We start from the raw sequence: 22,950 nt of genomic DNA, 5'->3' as shown, positions 1-22,950 counted from the left end.
AAAAACTATCAACGCCACCTAGCGTCTGTCGACACTTGGCATTTCTTCAAGCATTCGAGTCGTTTTTCTGTCCGGAACTGAGATCCGACACTTATTACTACCCAAATTTCCCCAGTTACACTAACTAAATTACTGATTTTTATTATTACACTGAAAAATAATGTCAAGTGTTACCAAACGCTAAATACCGTTGATAGTTTATTTGACCACACTAACACCAGTTCTCACTCTTACCCATACTCTTTGGTGCCAACTATATTGTTTCTCTATAAAAATTTCACCACCACCCCTAACGCCGGATGTAAAAATAGTTAATACCGCATATACAAACTACTATTCCTTTGTGATTTCGTAGACGGGTAATTTGAGTAGGAGCGACATTGTGCAAGAGGATAAAACGGGTGACATAGAGTCTGACGCCTGAACGCAAAGGCCCTTCTGTATACATTATTACATAGAAGAGAAAAGGAGGGGTGACCCAGGAAGTAAATTGCAGGTAATACAATTAAGAAAATAAAAATATAACAGAAGTTATTAAATATTATTAATAATTAATATTGACCAACTATAAAATACGACAAATTAATTCTGTAACTGATAAATATTAACTAATTATAAAAGCTAGATCAAATTAGATCGAATTATTTCAGCAAGTCAATGTTTAAGTGACTGACCATTTAATAGGATCATTATTTAACATTTTGTGGTAAATTCTCATTAATTCATCAAAATTAACTAATTATCAAATATAATCAAATTGGAAAAATTAATCATTTCATGGAAATGAAACATAGCTAAAGGACAAGCTAATAGATTTATTAATTATCCTTAATGATCAGTAATTGCTACATAATTAATTTTCATTAACTAATCAATATTATCCACTAATCAAAGCTAAATCACATTCAATGAATTAATTATATAATGCAAACAAAGTTTTGTTAATAGAATTAAACTTTGGTCAGTTTACTTACCAACATAAAATATCAGCCCTTGAGACTCCCTTGTCCGAACAAAAAGGGATATGTCAGTTTGAACTTGCATCTGAAGTCTTTCTTTAGGTGATATAGTGACTGTTACCGAGCTATCGGTAGAATTTTCATGTCCAAATGTTGCAGGGGTATAATCTAAAAAAAAATTATATTTCCATTTTAGCTTAGAAATAAATAAAGACAATAATGTCCAAACCTGTCGATGTACAAGCTGAATTATCTAAGAATGCACTAATCTTGTCAAGCAAAGGTTATAAATAAAATGAAATTACAGAAATATATAAATAATTGGTAAATAATTTTCTCTCAGTACCAGAGTAATAATTGCAAGAAGTTTGCATTTTATAATAATTACTAGGAAAAATAAAGTAAAGAAAAGTATGCAACATAAGTTAAAAGGCAGGTCGATTTTTACATAATTGCCTTAAGAATTATTAACTTCCTATTATTAATTACGAATGATTAACTGAAAACTAAGTTACCAATTTATTTTGAATCTAAAAAATATCTAAAAAAAACATATGTTTTCGTTTTATTTTATAAATAAATAAAGACAAAGAAAAATTAAATTTGCAGATAGACTAAGCTAAGTTCTCCAAGAAGATACTCAATACTGTCAATTAAAAATGACCAAGCGACGTCACTATGAGAAATCCTAAATAATTTCTAAGACAACACTGCCTTTCCAATTATGAATAAAATGAAATTATAAAGATGCATAAATAACGGAAAATAACGTAAATGCTCAAGGCCATCGCAATACTTTTAGAAAGTTTGCGTTTCCTAAAAAAAATTAATTGATAAATTGAGGAAATTTTATATAATCTTATTATAATTGATATAATACTCAGCTGTCGGTAACTTTTCATGCCCAAAGATTGTGGCGTTATAATCTGAAAATATATACATATTTTTCCACTTCAATTTTAAAATAAATAAAGAGAATTAAGTACAAAATCTGTAGATCGATTAAGCTAAATTCTTAAGAGACACTAAACATTGTCAAGCAAAAAAGACCAAGCGACGTCGCTATGAAAATTCTTGAATAATTTCGTCGACAACACTGTCTTTATATTTATAAATAAAATGAAATTTTAGAGTTATATACCAATAAATGATTTTCTCTCAAGGCCAGAGCCAAATTTGTAAAAAGTGCATTTTCTGAATAAAAAACACTGTGAAGAAAAGTGCGCAATATAAGCTAAAAGACAGGTCGGTTTTTACATATTTACCAAAAGAATTAGTGACTACCTATTATTAAGTGGCGTAATTCGTAAAAATCCTGATGGGAGAGTTGGAGCCAATTTTTCCAAATCAAGAGGAAATGACAAGAGAAATGAGCCATATAGTACAATAAAGGCAAAGATATACTAAAGAAAACTGAGCCATTTCTCAGGATTCTTGAATTATGCATGCTTGTCTTAGTTTTGACAATATTTTTCAAGAAACTAAATTTGAGCTGGGTGGACTGGAGCCTGGTGGGCGGTTTCCCCCTGCTCCAAAGCAAATCATGCCTCTGCTATTATTAATTACGAACAATTAATTAAAAACTCTATTACCTATTTATTTTGAATCTAAAAAAATATAATCTGAAAAAATGTCTGTTTCAAAATTTAGTTCCTTAATAAATAAACTAAGAAAAAGTCCAAATCTGCTGATGGGCCAAGCAAAATTCCCAAAAAAGACACTAAGTATTGTCAAGCAAAAATGACCAGGTGATGTCGCTATGAAAATTTCTAATTAATTTCTAAGACAACACTGCCTTTCCTATTATAAATAAAATAGATATATATATATATATATATATATATATATATATATATATATATATATATATATATATATATATATATATATATACATATATATATATATATATATATATATATATATATATATATATATATATATATATATATATATATATAACATGCAAATAATTTTCTCTTAAGGCCACAGCAATACTTTTAAAAAGTTTGTGTTTTCTAAAAATTTCTTCAAAAAAATTAGATACAAAGAAATCTATGTAGTATAAGCTAAAAGGGAAGCTGGTACTTACATATTTCCTAAAAGAATTCATAGCTCCCATTTAATTAATTAGGCATTATTAATTAAAAAACCAATTACCGTTTTATTTTTTGTTTTCAAGTGAAAAATATTCTTGTATTGTCCAATCAGAACATTATTGGAGGGTGTACATGACCCTTGGTCTTTAAAAGGCAATTTTTATAAAAATAAATCAGGCATTTTTATACCACGCCACAGGGTTTGGCTTCTACTTAGGTTTTATTCACTTGATATACCAATTTCAGGTGATGTGTCTGATTTGAAACGTTTTCTAAAACTTTTTCTACAAAATTTTTGAAGTTTCCCAAACGAGTTTCTAAAAAAAAAAAAAAATGAATGCCTATATAAAAAGAAACATCTATAGTACGGTACATTTCTACCACATAAAATTAATTTTTAGGCAAATATTTCACCAGGAAAGAGATACAATTGCCCAGATGCAGGGTGGGGAGGGGAGGCTCCCCTCTCAAATGGTAGAAAGAATGCTGAAAACAGGGTAACAACAAGAAATGAATTACATAACTCGATTGAGGGCAGCGAGTTTTAGGGGGGTTATAAACTTTGGCACAAAATAATTTGAATATTTTGAACAAAATAAACAAAATAATTGGCACAAAATTATAAACTTTTGACACATAATTTTTTGAATGGCTACTATTTTCAATTCATCTTAAGAAGACAAAAAATGCAATGTGAATAAACCACCAAAATCTCCATTAAGCCCCACACATACTTGCTCTTCCATTTCTTAACGATTTTGTAACACAAATGTTGGTCCTTATCCTTGTTCATTGAGTTGAAATTTCAAACCAAGAACACTATGAACAATGCTTGTGTGATATTCGACAGGGCCCCAGTAGTAACTAGTGCCATAATGTACCCTAAATCCTGTATACACAGCAAAACTACGTACGTAATTTTCTATGCTAATACTTCTTCACACTACGCCTTAAAACCTTTCACACGCTTAAAATTTGTGCTACGTTATGACGAAGCAAATTATTTCTGCAACGGAGGCAGTGCTAGTTAAACTCGAGCTGTACTTAGAATTCAACATTATTCAAGTTTATGTTACGTTATGTTTTCTTATGGAGGATATTCTGTCCGTAACAGAGAGTGTTAATCAGACCTAAGCTCTATTTGGAAATTATGTTACTTAAGTGTATGTTACTTTACGGAAAATTACGAAAAACATAAATTACAGAAAACATAAAATTACGAAAAATTGCGGAAAATAAATCATTAACAAAATGGAGTTTCTAGATAACAACAAATAAATTTTAAAAATAAATCAATAAACTTTTCCTAGAAAGCCTTTCACATTTGATCAGAGCCTGGATATCCATATTCACTCCGCATTTATTATTTTTGAGTAGTTTTCTTACGATGATTGTGATGATTTTAGACGATGATTATGATGATCTAACTGACTTTTACGTTAGCCTAGCGTAAAAGAACTTAATTTAAGTGTCAAAGGTTATACTTGACGTAACGTAACTTAATCAGTTAAAATAAAAAATTACCTATTTAGTATGAAAGTCACTTAAGTGGTGGAATTATAATTACAGTCTGATATATACACAATGTCGATTTATAATTTTTTGCAGGTATATGAAAGGTCTAATTTGCGATTTATATTAGTGAGTAAACTTGAATGTGGTTGCATTAAGTTAAGATTGTTTTTTCTGTGAAAGTCCACGGCAAAAATTGCTTACTTGTAAGTTCATTCATTTGAAGTGATATAAGTTCCTCAACTTAAAGTATGTTAAACTCAACCGTCATTTAACTCTATTCGTACAACTCAACCTATTTATCTTAGTCGCTGCTCAGCTCAATCAGCGTTAAACTCGATCGCCATGGAACTAAACCCCTTCAAATCCAACTCCATAAAACTCATACACCCCTTTTAAGTCAACACCCGTGCAACTCAACTCCATTCAGCTTAACCTAGCCTGTTGCAGAGGCTGGATTGGATTAAGGTTCATTTGAACGGCGGTTTAATTAAAAGGGGGTGAAGTTAAATTGGCTTTAGTTAAACGAACGTTGAATTGCAAGGGGGTTGATACGAGTGAGGGTTGAGTTGCATGGGGGCCGATTTAAAGGGGATTGAGTTGAATGGGGTTGGTGGGGTGAATAGGGGTTAAGTAAACGAGGATTGAGCCAAAAAGAGGTTAATTTAAACTGGGTTAAGTTGAATGAAGTTTAAGTTGAGCGAGGGTTGAGCTAAACGGGGTTCACTTAACTGGGATTGAGTTAAGTGGAAACCCAATAAAAAGTTTAACAAAACAAACGAAATTCTTTAAGTCGACAATTAAGTTGCTGCAACAAGCGGGTATTGATTATGTATGAACAACTATGTGAACCCTGAGATACACTTACTATATTGGCAATTGTTTCCAAGGTATGGTCTTGTGCATTTACATTCGTACTTCGACCAAAGGTCAAAGCACTGACCTCCATTCAAGCAGGGGTTGGGGACGCACTGGTCTGTTCTTGGGCATCCAACTGTCAAATTCACTGATGACAATATCTCCTGGCCATTATCTCTGGGTATGACTTGGAATTTGTTAATTACTACATCTTCCATACACCCGCTAAAATTCGGGGCTCCGTTGGTGATGGTTCCCAAGTGCATGGTAGTACCACCTAATACTGTTGTGGTGAAGCTGGTTTCTGGTGCGCTATTCACAATTTCTACTTGGTTCACTTCATTAACTGAGTCATGGTCGTTAACCTGAAAAATCAAATATATCACTTTTTAATGCAAAAAAAAAAAATCAATTTGAGGAAACATGAACGGTACCAAACAATGGGGAACCTATTGTAAGTAGATGAATGATCGAAATACACTCTCAAAATATCCATTTTTTTTAATAAAAAAATACATATGATTAAGTAGCGTTTTTCTTTTGTCGCGTGTTTGGCATTGGAAAATAGTCAATGAAAAATATTTATTATAATAAAAGAAGTAAAAAATCTACCAGTACCACTTCAGAGGACCCAAAATAGGGTTTAAAGGACGGACAGCAGCACCAAACGGATACCTCTACAACCTCTAAAGGAGAGATTCGATGTGACATCAATGGCCTTTTAATTCAAGTACATCCACAACCCTCCCTCTGACGAGCTACCTCCACCTATATTTCCCTTTGCCTTGTCCACAAATTTAATACACAGAAAGATGCTACGGTAGAATCAAACAGTTTGTGGTGACGAACTGTAGTAAGGAGCGACCCGGCTAAATAGTAAACGAAATTCTAAAAAACGGAATTTTGATACATATAGATACATCAAAAGCATCGGATTTTTATGCTGATTTTAAATATATAAGTTTCATCAAATTTTGTTAAGAGCCTCAGAAAGTTTGCCTAGTTTTGGAAAATAGGGAGAAACACCCCCTAAAAGTCATAGGATCTTAACGAATATCATACCATCGCATTCAGCGTATCAGAGAACCCTACTGTAGAAGTTTCAAGCTCCTATCTGCACAAATTTGGAACTTAGTATTTTTTTGCCAGAAGACCGATCACGGGTGCGTGTTTATTTGTTTGTTTGTTTTTTTTCCCAGGGGTAATTGTATCGATCCAGTGGTCCTAGAATGTCGCGAGAGGGCTCATTATAACGGAAAAAAATCTCCGTTCATTTTTTTCGTTGAGCTGATCTCCATTTCCTGTCTGAAGAGAGAGGAAGTACAATGGGGGGGGGGCACCCATCCTTTGCTTTCGCACACCCTTCCTGTCTACTTTCCCCAGATTTCTACAGGTAACCAATGCTGGGTTGACTCTGGCTGAGCTTACAGAGTCACTCCACTGACCCCCGTCTCAAACTAAATAATTGGGTACACTAGGATTCAAACCCTCGCCCTAATCCAGCGCACCAATGTCCCAATTTAAAGTAGTTGACACTATTCCGGTTGGTACATGCTCAGAAAAGCCACAGAAATCGGCTATTTAAATATACTATTATTTAAAGAAGTTGCAACTTATCTTGCTGCTATGCAATGGTTGCTACTGTGTTGCCATTATCTAAAGTAGAGCCTTTGACCTAAGAACCCTTGTAAAAAAAGATCATTCATTTACTTTTTATTGTATAAGCTATTCCTATAGATTCAATGTCCTTGTTCCATGATAGCAGCTAGGGAGTCAAAATCCTTTAGAACTCTTGAGCCTAGACCCAAAGAATAAGCAAAACTGATAAGAGAGGAAACCTGGACTATCTTTTAAAGAAAACACTACTTACACCACCTAGAGTTACCCAGCAAAATCATAGGGTTAATTTTTAAAATTGATGCTAAAAAAATTGCTTTTTAGTTTTCTTTTATCCTTTTTACTTCTACTTTACTTTACTCGAAAATGGAACACCAAATGCTGTAAAATGGTCGTATTGGCGATATTTGTGAGTATTTTTAGAACTAGCCTAACTATAAGCTAGCCTAACTAGCCAAACCATATTTTCATCAGTAAAAACAGAACACTAAACCGGAAGAATCCACCTTCTTTCAAAAATGTCTGGCTAATTCAATAAACTTCGACCTTTAACTGAAACAAACAATTTAAAATAATTAAACAAAAACAATTAAAGTTGAGGCTCTAAATAATTGGCACTTCGCAAGTCTGCTTAAGATTTTTAAATGTTTTCCACTGGAATTGTCTAAAAATAGTTGACTGACCTTATAATAAAAATAGTTACTAATTAATAAAATTAAAATAGTTAATAATTAAAAATAGTTACTAATTAAATAATAGCTAATAGTTGACCTCATATTAGAAATAGTGAAATCAAAGAACAAGTTGTGCAAAAAATGTGGTTCCATCCCACTTTCTAGGGCTATAATGGAAAAATTGTTAAGATGGTTAGGCCAAGTTTTACAGATAAAGAATGACAATTTGCCAACGATTGAGCCTTCTGGGCCATTTGAGCCACTTGGTCATCCACATAGGGTCAAACGAAAAGCAGGTTATTCTCGTGTGTTGGGAAGGATGATAAGGAAAGACGGAGGAGGATTTACTAGTTTTATGACCTCGTTTGACAGACCCTATATCAAACAATAAGCTGTACGAAAAACATTGTTTAATCGCACTTTCTAAGAAACTCTAAGATGGCTATGACACTTCTTACGGAGGAAGGGTGACAGATTGTCATTGGTTGAAATTTTGCAGCGTACCTCTGGGGCAAAACGAAATGTAAAGGCTCTCCCGAATGCAATGGGAAAGGTCATAAGAAAGGATTTAAAAGACACTTGAATTTAATTGAAGGGGGAAAAGAGAGAGGCTATGAGTAGATAGCGGTAAAGGTGTGCAGCTGTATTGGCCTCGGGCGACTTGTTGCTGCAGTGAGTTTTTAATAGTAGTAGTGAGATGGAACAAGTGTTGAATTTTCTAGCTCAGGTATTATTAGTTGACTATCTAAAACTTAGTTTTCAAACTCAAAGAGAGAGATAAAGGTTTATTTAAACAATAATCATAGCTCAAATGGCTAATTTGATGTTGAAGTACAAAATATATTTATGCACTATTATATAATGACGTAAAAAAGGGGACGATAGAGTTCTGGTATTGGTTTGTCCGAGCACGCACAGCCACAAGTTGTAGATTCTGTCTCGTAAGACTGACTGTCGGGGCTTCTGGGGGCAAAATGTCACATTGAGAGGGGTTAAATAGCACCATTTTGCCAAGCCTCAGGATAAGGTGACCTAAACGGAGTTCCAAACTTTGGAGTTCAAGGGTTGCTATGGCATCATGGTAGCAAATGTCTCTATTAAGCAGGATCATCCTGATTGCCCGTTTTTGGACTGACTTAAGTTCCTGCATTAGATAGACGTTAGATAAACTTATCTAAGTTTATCGTTCGATAAACTTAGTTGTTATTGTTATTAAATGAATTAAATTTAAATATCAGTATATTTAGATAGCCGTCTTCTGTTACTTTCCTGTACATCTGTTAACTGGAATAGGGTTAACAATTTTAAATAGGGATACATTTAAATAACTGGGTTATATAGTTTTTCTGTATTGTGCTTATTTTACGTACTCTCCTTTGCCATGTACCTTTGTACAACACCACTGTCGTGGCAATTTCCTGTAAAACTCTTACTTTGACATCTAGAGATTTGGTCTTAAATTTACGGTTTTGAAAAAAGGGAGCATCTTACCCTAAGAATAAGGTGAGTAGAGTTTATAGAAAGCTGAACATTATGCCACTTAGCATCGTTTAATGAGTGGCCAATGAATATACCGTCCCATTTGTTCAGGAGGCTTGTCTGCAAGTTTAACTGCCCATTTGAAAGTTGTAGTTTGTAATAAGTCTGTCCTTGGCCGACGGCAAGTAGTCCGTTTGGCAGTGTTGTACGGAATCTGAATTCTAGGTCGTAGCCTGAAATTTCAGAAAACACAAGTTTACACGAGAAAGCACAAGTTTAACGAATGCTTAAAATGGGCTTTATTCTTATATTGATATCATCATTCAGACCAGAACTATTTACGAGAAAGAACACTTCTATTGGGTAACTTTCGAAAAGCGTATGAAAATGGACTAAAGCCAAAGTATACGGGTATAAGGATTATCTTTTCCTTCAAAATTAGGTCAATATTTTCCCTAAGTGTATGTTTCACTTATATTTTCCTCCCTGGGTTTGAATCTGTAAGAATACCAGGCTAACCGGAAACATATCTAGGGAGAATCTGTTCTACGACTACTCCAATGATTTTTACATGTTTTCCTTAGCCATCTATAGTATATATATATATATATATATATATATATATATATATATATATATATATATATATATATATATATATATATATATATATATATATATATATATATATATATATATATATGTATTTTATATTAAAGTATTTAAGTTATTTTACATTTCTATTTTATATTAGGGTATTTTTTATCTATCAGCTAATGTTTGTTGGGATCGACACCGTGTGGTACAAACTGGGGCCTATACCTTAAGATGTCAAAAATAGTACCAGGGGACCTAGATTCAGTTGTTGAAAAGAAAGGCAGTTTTTTAACCTCTTTGGCAAAACAACTCTACCTCTAATTTCATTTTATTCGCAAATTTTTCTGTGTAGTCATACCGACAAATTATTCTATACAATCGACAAACAAATTAAATTGGTATGTTGTTTTTAAATACTTAGCACAGACACTCATCTCCAGCCAAAATTTGTTAAAACTATTCCAAGCATTTGTGGCGTTATTCATATAAAGACTGTTTTTTTCCAAAATTAATGCTCTAAACAAGTTTCCCTAATGTCTTGACGAAACGTTTCCCAAAATGGTAGGATGCCAATTTTCAAAAAAAATGTAGTGCTGTTTCGGATAAAATAATTACAGATAAATAAATAAATATTCATAAATACCATTAGTGGTCGTTTAATAAGATAAGATATGTTGCTAATTGTGATATATATATATATATATATATATATATATATATATATATATATATATATATATATATATATATATATATATATATATATATATAATACAAATAAATGCCATAAGAGCACTTCCATGTATATAAAGTGACTTCGCTTTGGAGTTTGGCGCGCTACCTCTTCTGTGAGGACAGATCATGAAAGTAAAGAGCAACAATAAAGCTTAAAATGATCAGAAATTAGCCCATCAGAATGATCAGAAATGATCATAAAATGATCAGAAATGATCAGAAATATAAGGGGACCGAATCTTCATCAACTCTGACTCTTTGTGCTACGGCTTTATACTGATGTGCGGAAAGCATTTGTGGGCTGACTCGTGGTTAAGCAATCGTTTTTGAAACAATAGGGGTAGAAGTAAACAAACAAATAAAAACGGATCTTTGGTCATTCGTTCACATTTTTGTAGGCAGGGCTTGAAACTACTGTAATAAGGTTCTCCGATACGCTGAATTTGATGTATTTTCCATTAATTGAAAATTAGAGGTTTTTTTGTCCCTTTTTTGAAAAAGAAAAACTTTTCTCAGGCTCATAATTTTTGACGGGCAAGTTAAACTTACCCGTTTAACTTTATATATTTTACATATATATCACTCTATATATGTATATATATGTAAATAACTATATATATATATATATATATATATATATATATATATATATATATAACTTTATATAAATTTTTACGGGTAAGTTAAACTTACCCGTTTAACTTTAATTTTATATATTTTGAACAACATAAAAATCCGATTCTTTCGATCTATGTATATTTTTTTATCAAAGCCTTTTTTTTTATAAAATTTTCTCAGTTTTAATTACTATTAGTACTACTGTCTTCTTGCTTACAGTTCGCTACCACGAACTGTTCTGTTAGGCAGGAATTTCGACAGGACCTGTGCCAGGTCATCTTTAGATCTGTTTGACATAAATGTTTGAATTATTGCTTGACAATCACGTAGCAAAGTTTGAACTTCCATAGCTAAGGTGAGCTTAAACACAATTTTCATTGCGTTCTTAAGAAACTCAAAACCTTTGTATTGTCCTCAATATTTAACTAAAGAGAGCCAGATAATCTTTACCAGAGGAGAGCGTGATAATCTTCAAAATGGATATTTTACTTTGTATTTTAAGTAAGTATTTGTAACACTTAATCAATCAATAAAGGCCTTAGACAGCTGAAGCCACGGTCTCTTCAGAGAACTTTTATAACCAGAGACAGGTAATCTTTTTATGCCTGAAACCTGAAGGTAAGCATATATTTCTCATTATAGATATCATGTGCAGTAGATCAGATAGCTCCCATTTGGGGAAGCTCCCATATAGCTCCCATCTAGTACGTATATCCCATTTTTTTCACGGCTTGGAGATTAAGCCAAAACACTCAGGGGTTTCTGTTAGAGGATAGAAGGGGGATGAAGAATACTTTTATTCTTTTGTTACGGAAGATGGCAAAATGTTTTTAACTGGTCCTCTAAAAAGATTTGCTACCTTTTTTTTTTGTGCCTTATCGTCCGGCATACTCTTTGGATAATTAGTGGGCTAATCAACTAAAAGGGATGTTATACCTTCTTCTCTGCTCCTTGCGATAGATAGATATGAAGTCCCGTCAAAGCTCATTGTTGTTATATTCCCACAAAACACTCCATGAAATCCATGTGGGCAATCGCATTTGAAATCGTGAGATTTCTCATTGATCAAAAGTGGCATACAAACGCCACCGTTGCGGCACTTGATTCCAATACAACCTAGAAGTTCAACGGAACAGTTTTTGCCACCATAATTCTCAGGACATTCGCATTTATAGTCATCAATTAGATCCACGCAGGTTCCACGTTCACATGGTTGGTAGCGGCTACATTCGTCAATTTCGTTTTCGCATTTCTCGCCTTCATAACCTGAGAGAGCAAAAGTAGAATAGATTAGTGCTTTGAATTATTAGTAATTACTAGTTTAATAAATTAGCCAGTTCACTAAGCTCAATAGTTGCCAAACTGATCACAATAAAAGAAATAGAGGAAAATTTGAGGGATAAAACGATCATAAAGTCGCTGAATAAGAGAAGAAAATAATGCGAATATTTCGCCAATATCAAACAAAGCGTCCTCAGCACGTGTGAGGAACGACAAACAATGGTAAGAAACAAAACTAACAGGATTGGTAAGAAACAACAGAGCTGGAACAAAATCAAGATAAAAAGTAAAATTTCATATTTTATTTTAATTATTTTAATTTATTTTTATTTTATTTATATTTTATATAATAAATGTATTCTATTTTTAATTATTTATGTATGTTATCTATTTAAATATTGTATTTTTATTATGTCTTTTTCACAGGCCTTTGATACACTGAATTCATCCTTACCGAAGACGCATAGCGATATTTCATGAACATTCATGATATTGCGAACATTCATGATATTTTAATCTTTTTATTTTGTCTGTTTTACTTGGCATATATACGTTTCTTCTCTAGAAATGCTTTAATGGTTGTCAAACAAGTCGCAATAGAAAGAACTAAAGAAAAAAATATGAGCAATAGAACGACTCTAAGGTGACTGAATAAAAAAAAATATACAGGAATCCGTGATCTTTCTTCTGACAAAAAATTCACCATTTTTCCAAATGGGAACTTGAAACCTCTAAAGTAGAGTTCCCTGATTAGCTGAATCTGATGTTGTAATTTTCATCACTATCACTTTATGCACTGAATTTTACTTAAAATTTATTTAAGCTTCGGTTGCTATGAGGCCGAGTTGCTGCTTATTTATAATCGTGACAACGAACTGTTTGAAAAGAAAAGAGAAAAATAATTTCTTAATTAGTTGTAATTAGTAGCAATTTTGTTATTATTACAGGGAAGAGAAAAAGAGAAAAGAAAAAACAAAAAAGAGAAAAGGAACTTCTTAATTAGCAGTAATTTTTATTAGTATTTTATTAGTATTGTAGAAAAGAGAAAACAAGAAAACAGAGAAAAAAAGAAAAATAGCTTCTTAATAAGTAGTAATTTTTATTAGTATTTTATTAATATTGGAGGAAAGAGAAAAAGAGAAAAAAAAATTCTGAATTAGCAGTAAATAGTAGTGATTTTATAAGTAATTTATTAGTATTGCAGGAAAGAGAAAAGAGAAAACAGAAAAAAAGAAAAATAACTTCTTAATTAGTAATAATTTTTATTAGTATTTTGTTGGTATTGGAGGAAATAGAAAAAGAGAAAACGAAAAAACAAAATAATTTCTGAATTAGCAGTAAATAGTAGTGATTTTATAAGTAATTTATTAGTATTGCAGGAAAGAGAAAACGAGAAAATAAAAAAAAAGAGAAATAACTTCTTAATTAGTAGTAATTTTTATTAGTATTTTGTTGGTATTGGAGGAAAGAGAAAAAGAGAAAACGAAAAAACAGAAAATAATTTCTGAATTAGCAGTAAATAGTAGTGATTTTATAAATATTTTATTAGTATTGCAGAAAAGAGAAAACGAGAAAATAGAAAAAAAGAGAAATAACTTCTTAATTAGTAGAGGAAAGAGAAAAGAGAAAAAGAAAAAAAAATAGAAAAATAATTGCCCCACCTAGGCATTTCTAAAATCCCGATGCCCCCCTCGTTGTCAGCAACTGTTTGAGCATCATTTAAAACTGTTAATTCAAACATCTTTTATGCATTGAGTTTATAGCAGCCAAAAAAAATTTTAGGCCATTTTTGTCAGCAACTGTTTAAACATCATTTAAACTTGCTATACCATCATTTATCATTTTTTGCTCTTTAAATGCATTTGAATGCGACATCATTTACGTGATTTCTTTTTTCAAAATTAAACCAAAAAATTTTTTAGGCAATTTTGTCAGCAGTTGTTTGAGTATCATTTAAAACTGTTGATTCAAAAGTATTTTATGCATTGAGTTTGTAGCAGCTAAAAAATTTTTTAGGCAATTTTGTCAGCAGTTGTTTGAGTATCATTTAAAACTGTTGATTCAAAAGTATTTTATGCATTGAGTTTGTAGCAGCTAAAAAATTTTTTAGGCAATTTTGTCAGCAGTTGTTTGAGTATCATTTAAAACTGTTGATTCAAAAGTATTTTATGCATTGAGTTTGTAGCAGCTAAAAATTTTTTTAGGCAATTTTGTCAGCAGTTGTTTGAGTATCATTTAAAACTGTTGATTCAAAAGTATTTTATGCATTGAGTTTGTAGCAGCTAAAAAATTTTTTACGCAATTTTGTCAGCAGTTGTTTGAGTATCATTTAAAACTGTTGATTCAAAAGTATTTTATGCATTGAGTTTGTAGCAGCTAAAAATTTTTTTAGGCAATTTTGTCAGCAGTTGTTTGAGTATCATTTAAAACTGTTGATTCAAAAGTATTTTATGCATTGAGTTTGTAGCAGCTAAAAAATTTTTTAGGCAATTTTGTCAGCAGTTGTTTGAGTATCATTTAAAACTGTTGATTCAAAAGTATTTTATGCATTGAGTTTGTAGCAGCTAAAAAATTTTATAGGCAATTTTGTCAGCAACTGTCTAAGCATCATCTAAAATTGCAATACCATCGTTTATCTTTTTTTGCTCTTTAAATGCATTTGAATGCGACGTCATTTACGTGATTTTTTTTTTCAAAATTAGGCCTCTAAAGAAAAGTCAGCCGAAGTGTCCCCGTCCTGCTCATGACCCATCAAAATAAATTTTTTAAGCCAAAAAATTTTTAAGGAATTTTTGTCGGCAACTGTTTAAGCATCATCAAAAAATGTTAATTTTAAAATCTCTTATAAATTGAGTTTATAGCAGCCAAAAATTTTTTAGGCAAGTTTCGTCAGCAACTGTTTAAGCATCATTTACAGCTGTTAATTCAAAATATATTATACATTAGGTTTATAGCAGCCATTTATGCAGATTCTCAGAATACAAAACACAGAAAAAAAACAGGTATAAGGTAAACAATCGCTTTGCCGACAAATGTTATTAATAGATACATTATATTTCTTTATTTTCATCAACTTACGAACAGACAAATTCACCTAGAATGTTAAAAAAGACGACTTCTTTGAATATATATGAAACAAGAACACCCAAACTAAATTTTTGCATAAAAGTATCCTTTTATTTGTCTATGTATGATTCCACCAGTCAGGAAGACGTATTTTTCAACTCAGATTTGAAGGGGAAAAGAACCCTATATTCGCTTATAAGAAAAGAGCGAATCGAATTTCAGTTGCACAAGCGGAATTCAACTTCTGGTAGAAGTTAGGTTATAGAATTATCAGTAGGCTACCTGGAAAGCAGTCACATCGATAAGAATTGATTCCATCAACACATGTGCCAAATTTGCAGGGGGCTTCAGGGGTCAATTCACATTCATTGATATCAATTTCACAAGTGTCTCCCTCGTACCCAGGTAAACAATCACAAAAAAACCCGCCAGAGGTATTATAGGAAAATTCTCCAGGAAATATTCCAAGGTCGTAAAGTGTAGCATTGGAACGCTCGTAGCAAGTGGCACCATTTTGACATGGAAAGGAGTTGCATTCCATAATATCGACCTCGCAGTTCTTTCCTGTAAATACAAATAATACAAAATAAATATCACCATAAATAAATTCAAAAATTAATTACAGAAATAAGGGGTAATGCATCATACAGGGTGTTTTGGTCTGTATAATTTGTCTCCTCAAAGCTTGTCATATTTTTCCATTTTAAAATACATGATATCATGCGATATAATATCGCTAGTATATCATATGATTACCAAATTAATACATGTAACTACCATATTTTAAAACCATTAATATAACCCGTAACAGTTTTTCCTATAAAAATTTTTTGTGTCACCTAAAATATTTGCTCGTATACATTGCCCGTCGCTCTCTTGTCTGAAGAAATAAGCCATTTCCCTTAAATCTTTCTTCACGACCTCCTTCCACCCCAACCGCGAACGACCTACTTTCCGTTTAGCCCTAGATGGTTGGCCGAAAAGGACATTCTTAATCCGCCGAACTTGCCCTACCATCTCGACCTTTCTCTCATTTTAGCCCTTGAAAGCGGGATTGAACCACACTTTTGGTACTGCTTACTGTTTGAAAGACGATCAGTCAGCTATACCCAAAGCAATCCAAAGAGGTAGGCAATGGAGGCCTTACCTCTTACCTAAGAGGTAAGAGGTAGTAAATCATACAGAGGACAAAACAAAGTCGATCATTTTATACCATAAATTACCAAATACGTATGATTAACATACTAAAATAAAACTAATTAGGGGTTTTAACTGTAAGGGGAAGGACGGGAGAGGGAAGAGTTTTGCGCCCTTTCCCCTAGATTAAAAGATCGTAGGTATTTTCATTGAAAAAGTCTCTTTTAGAATTTTCATTGAAATACTTGGAAAATAAAATAAAATTTCTCTTCCCCTTTTATTTTGAAAATTATTTTTACAAGACTCTCCCGCCCTAAATTCCCGTGGGTTGATATTGATATCACTGCCATTAACCAAAAATAAATTTGACTTTTAAGTTTTCCTGCAATAGTAAATAATTCAAAATAATTAATATCGGAAATAAATTCCATAAACGAACTAGAGTTGAAAGAGGTAGCAAATTACACAAGGTGCCAACCGTATAACTACCATATTATAATTACCGCATTGTAAGTAACATTTTATAATTCCCGTATTTTATAATTACAGTATAATTACATGTAATTACCATATTGTAATGTCGTTACTATAATCAAACTTCGGAAGAACTAGCCCATATAGGCTGGTGGTATCTCTCTGATGTTCCCTCTTTCATCACATAATGTTTTTTGTTAACTTGTATTTACAGTAATCCCCCCCCCGAGTTTTCTGTATAAAATTCCTTTTATTTTATATACCCTGGCATATCTAGGTATACCTTCCCCCCCCCCAGATTATATACTGCCATTAATATGTAAAAAGCAGTTCTTTCCCCGTCAAAGTCAACTTTTTCCTAACTCTTATTCAATTCCTTTACTCCAATATCGATTCATAAGTATACAGAGCATACTCCTAACTTCTCATTTTGTCCCCCAAGACTTAAAACATGCAAGGAATAATATTTCTTTGGTGTAAGAAAAGTCAAAAGATTCTTTCAGATGATCTCTGAAACTCTTTTTACAGCGAAACAGAGAGTTTGCTTGTAAAAAATATTGTGACTCAAATCGTATCCCTCTTTTTATTGGCTGAAAATCTAATATAAAAGAACCAATCAGGTTTTCAATGACATACATTCATTGTGAAAAATAAATCTATGCTCTGAAAGTTCACAGCTTAATATAGCATTTTAAACCAATCAGGTTATAAAAAAAGGGCCTATTTTGTTTCTCCAGAAGTAAGAAATAATGACAGGTCCATGAAAATACGTCACAAAAAGTAACCAATGGAGTAAAAATACACTTTTTAGCGTGGTAGTACAGGACAGCAATGTCCCGTTTTCTCTAAGGTAAAACCTCTATCCCCTCGACTGGATCAAGTCATGACTAAAACCAGTTGATAGAAGCATTAGCCTAAACTCCTCTATTTTGAATCTGGTTATTTTTTATCACTTTAATTTGCCTTGTGTTATATACTTTGTTTTATTTCCAGTTTGACCATGAACTTTGAAACATTTTTTTTAAATGTTAAGTTGAATTTGGCTCCCGTCACGGCGGGAAAAGAATATTGTTTTCAGAAAGAATATTGCTTTCAGAATATAAAAATTATTTTATCCCAGATTAAAACTTAGGATTTTAGTAACACAACTCCAGAATAAGAATACATTATTTGAATACAACACATTATTTTCATACTACATACATACTATACTTTTATGCTAAGTGGTTAAATTACGTCACGTTAAGGACAACCTTATACACTCGATCAAGTTTTTTCGCACTAAACCAATGTAAAATTTCGTAAAATCACCATTATTATCTAAAATCATCAAATTTATCATACACAAAATACTCAAAATTAAAACGTGGTATGGAGGTTCATATTTAATCAAGCTTGAAAGGTTTTTTATGAAATAATATTAATTTATTTTCAAAATCTATTGCATAGCCAGACATTTTATTTTATTGCTTCTGTATTGATTTTCCAACGTATTATAGACTTACATAACGTAGAGATCTAGATCTTGACCGTACTCGGCACAGCCCTCATTATAGACAAAATTTGTTCCATAAAATTAAATAACCTCTAAAGTTATAAATTAAGCTATTGTGTAAGGTTGTACGGCGTAGCGTTAAAGATGTTTACTTATTTTTTTACAGTTGAAAAAACATACCAGTATACCCGGGGAAGCATTCACAAATGTAATCCTTTATTAGGTCAACACAGGTTGCATTGTGGAAGCAAGGACTTGGGTCGCAGTCGTCCACATTTGTCTCACAATGAGTTCCTTTAAATCCAGTGTCTGTGCAGTTACAGAAATATGAATTGATACCGTCTTCACAAACTGCACCATTCAAACAAGGGTTCGACTAAAAAAAAGATAATTTATTAAAACTAATTAATTTATTAAAACTAACTAAAACTAATTAGAGAATTGTCTCGTTAAGATGATCGTAAGGAACGAAATCTATATGGTAGACATTATTAGACATTATTATGGTAGACTTATTAGCTTTTATGGTAGCATAGTCCAAATGAAACAGACTAATTTGAATGAAATAAGGACGGAATTTGTAGACTGTTATGTTATATATGTTACGTTACATATGTTATGTTTTAATATACTGCATACGTTGTATTATATTGTATATGTTATGCTGTAAGTTTTATGTTAATTAGATATATATCTTGCACATTATATGTTATGTTATATATGTTATATAGATCTATTATGTTCAGTGGCGCAATTTCGTCAAAATCCTAGGGGGGAGGGAAGTTGGTGGTAATTGCTATGCAGTACCACAAAGGCAAAGATGTACTAAAGAAAACCGAGACATTTCTGTGGATGCTTGAATTATGAAGGTTTTGACAAGATTAAAAAAAAAATTCAAAAGGGAGGAGGAAGGAAATGGGGTCTTGGGGAAGTTGCATTTCTGCTCCATAGGAAATAGAATCCCTGATTTAGTTGAGACTTCTAATGACCTCAGTCAAAACATTTTGGCCTTGAACTTCATGACAATTTCGGAAATTTGTTGAGAAAGGTCTGTCGTTGTGGAGATTCGAGTTAACGATTATCTATATAACGAGCGTAACGTAAAAGTAGCACTCCTAAGGTAATAGCGAAAAATCGGTTGCTAAACTGTTCTCAATGGGATGATTACTGGGGCATTGCAGATTAGAAGTATCAGAGTATGACTGAATATACATTGCCTACTGATCAACGGCGTCAAGTTTACAAAATTTAGAAGGGGCAATATATTTCAAACGTGAATTTGCTGTTTTCTTTAGTTTTTCCATTGAAAACACTAAAAAAAGTGTTTTTCATGGAAAATACCCAAATTATTCTTCCATATCTAATAGAGGGGATCTAAGGAACCAAAGCACTTTCCTTCCGCCAATTGACACCCCTCCTACTGTTTCTACCTTAGAATGCTGCTCAGCAAACTGTTTTTGGGAATTATTTCAAGAGATTGAAATATTAGATAGGATCCGTAAAACGTAACTTCACAACGACGTAACAGGAACGATATGCTCTAATCAAATAGAAAAAAATGATACACGAAAATGGCCATGAGATAAAACCGGCTGGTTAGGGTCAATATCTCAGGTGTGGACACTCTTCAAATCATCATTTTAGTTGCTTTGCAACTCTATGGTCAGTAAAAGTACGGTCAGGGTACTGTGGTAAAGTTAATGGTGATTAAAATACTAGTAACAAACAAATTAATAAAATGAAAGTTGTAACAGTGAATCACAATGTGTAATTAAAAGAACTCATCAGATAGACTTCCCTAACCAACAGGAGGCTCCCCGCTCTCTGACGCGCTCTCCGAACTAGTCTGAAATTTCTGAAATTCAAAGTAGCAAGGACAGTGACAATGAAACCTAATTGTCTGAATTGGTTAAGCGAATACTTACGCGGTCATGTATGGCAGAGTCGTTCCTATGGTTGGTGGTGCCCGAGGAGAACTTAATTGCAGCACCCCCCTCCCGACTAAAATATATGCAAAAAAGGTCAAATACAAGTGAACAATTAATAAGAGTGGGCAATCCCTCCCCCAGCCGCGGCACCTAAGGCAGCCTCCCCAGTCGCCCTCCCCTTTGAACGGCTTTTCATATATGTAAAAAATAGGAAAAAATGAGAGTTCAATTTTTAATTAAAAAATCTCCCAATGCATATTCCATCTTTGGTAGAAGCAGGCGTTAAGTTTAAAAGAAAAAAGACAGAAAGGTAGAAAATCAACAAAAATTTTAAGCAAAAGTATTTATTTATATTCCTTTCAGTTGGGTCCGGATCAATAGGTTTGAATTAATCTCAACAAATTAACAGTGTCATAGATTTTTCTTCCGAGATTCAGCGTCAGAACTCCTTTTTTTTTTTTTTTTTTTTTTTTTTTTTTTTTTTTTTTTTTTTTTTTTTTTTTTTTTTTTTTTTTTACGGGGGTTGTATATAAAAGTGTGGCACATGGCTCTTAGTTAAATATCCATTTCATTCGGTCCTTTCTCTATCGGTCACTTAACAACGTATGCTAACGACCCTCAACGGCACACCCATTGACAAGTTAAAAAAAAAAAAACTAGATATGTGGATGTTGAACAAGATAACTATTGTATTAGATCATTAGAAAGTATAACATAAGATGGAAAGGCAAAAACTTACCTCACATTCATCAATGTTTACATTACAGTTTTCTCCAGTGAAACCAGGAGGGCAAATGCAAGAGTATGTAGCAATTCCATCAACACATGTCGCTCCATTCTGACACGGATTTGATTCACATTCATCAATATTTATATCACAGTCTTTGCCTAGAAACAACAAAAGAAAATTTAAATTTAATAACTATTCCTTCGTGGTATTATAATTCAACATTCGATTAAAAGACAAATGACGAACTTGTAAATTTGTGTGATTTAGGAAAGTTAGAATAGAATTATTCATAATGTCAAGGCAGTATGAAAAATGTCAAAACAGATATTTGAGGTCAATCAATATTCAATTAGGTGTATATGTTCATAATAACCAATCATAAAAAATAATACTATAAAAATAGCTTTTCCGTCAAATAAAAATTTATTTATTTGCAAGTTTTACGTAGTATATATATATATATATATATATATATATATATATATATATATATATATATATATATATATATATATATATATATATATATATATATATATATATATATATATATATATATATATATATCTATATTCACAGGTGGGACACAGGGACACAACTACAATGGCGCGTAACGACTTACGCGCGCGGTGTGTGTTTACGGTGTGTGTGTGTGTGTTTACCCTAACGACTAAACACACACACACACACACACACATATATATATATATATATATATATATATATATATATATATATATATATATATATATATATATATATATATATATATATATATATATATATATATATATATATATATATAATATAGCGTCGAGCCCGACGTCGAAGCGTCGGCCCGACGTCGACGCTTCGACGTCGGGCCCAGCACTCGGCACGTGGCAGGCTTCTATAAATAGATTCCCTTTGTCGCTTGACCTCTAACCGCAGACAATTTGCTGGCTTTTCATACTGTCTCGTTTCAAAGATACTTGATTTTTACAGCTAACCCAATTTCTAGCAACGATATCTACTAAGCTTTAAAGAACAATTCAAGGTTTTTGAATTGTCGTAATCCTTTGTTAAAATAAATACAAATGTTTTTGCAATCACAAGCCGCTAGTCCCCAGCACTTGGCAGGCTTCTATATAGGGATTCTCATTGTCGCTTATCTTCTCTCTGCAGACAATATGCTGTCTTTTCATACTATAGTATTTTCAAAGAAATTTGATTATTAAAGTATCGATATTATTAATTAAAATTTCAAAAATTTATTAAACAACGATTTCTTTAAACTTTTGTTTTTTTTAAGGTTTTGGAATTGTTGTAATTCCTTATCAAAATATATATAAATATTTTTGCAATGTCCAGTTTTTTGCCCACAACAATTTTTGCTCAACAGTTTAATATAAACTGCTCCATAGATCAAATCTTGACTTTTTCGACATTTTTGTGGCAAGCGTGACAACGTCATTGCAATACTGATTCATACGAAAATGACGTCCCTCACATAAATGTTTTTTTTCTCAAAATTAAGGCTCTTGACAAGTTTCCTCAGACTTCTGACCTATCTAATTCATTTGTTTATCCGAGAATATCCCAAGATACCAATTTTCCCGAAAAGATATCGAGCCGTTTTCGAGAAAAAATACATACATAAATACATATACAACTATTGCTTGTATATATATATATATATATATATATATATA

The 22,950-nt window shown here is 32.2% G+C and overlaps 1 protein-coding gene across 2 annotated transcripts in view; it reads right to left on the bottom strand.

The window, feature by feature from the left end:
* The window catches only part of LOC136035213 (protein crumbs-like), a 225,149-nt gene that overhangs the window by 47,739 nt on the left and 154,460 nt on the right, over positions 1-22,950 (bottom strand). For both annotated transcript variants that reach the window (XM_065716825.1, XM_065716826.1), the window contains exons 17-23: positions 21,269-21,417; positions 18,782-18,977; positions 15,778-16,059; positions 12,085-12,414; positions 9,211-9,431; positions 5,439-5,793; positions 975-1,127 (exon numbers count right to left, since the gene is read on the bottom strand). In XM_065716825.1, the coding sequence (XP_065572897.1) occupies positions 975-1,127; positions 5,439-5,793; positions 9,211-9,431; positions 12,085-12,414; positions 15,778-16,059; positions 18,782-18,977; positions 21,269-21,417 (1,686 nt within the window). The remainder of the gene's footprint in view (positions 1-974; positions 1,128-5,438; positions 5,794-9,210; positions 9,432-12,084; positions 12,415-15,777; positions 16,060-18,781; positions 18,978-21,268; positions 21,418-22,950) is intronic.

Source organism: Artemia franciscana, chromosome 14, assembly GCF_032884065.1.
Source record: "Artemia franciscana chromosome 14, ASM3288406v1, whole genome shotgun sequence".
Classification (NCBI taxonomy): Eukaryota; Metazoa; Arthropoda; class Branchiopoda; order Anostraca; family Artemiidae; genus Artemia; species Artemia franciscana.
This window is presented reverse-complemented; position numbering and strand designations above follow the sequence as displayed.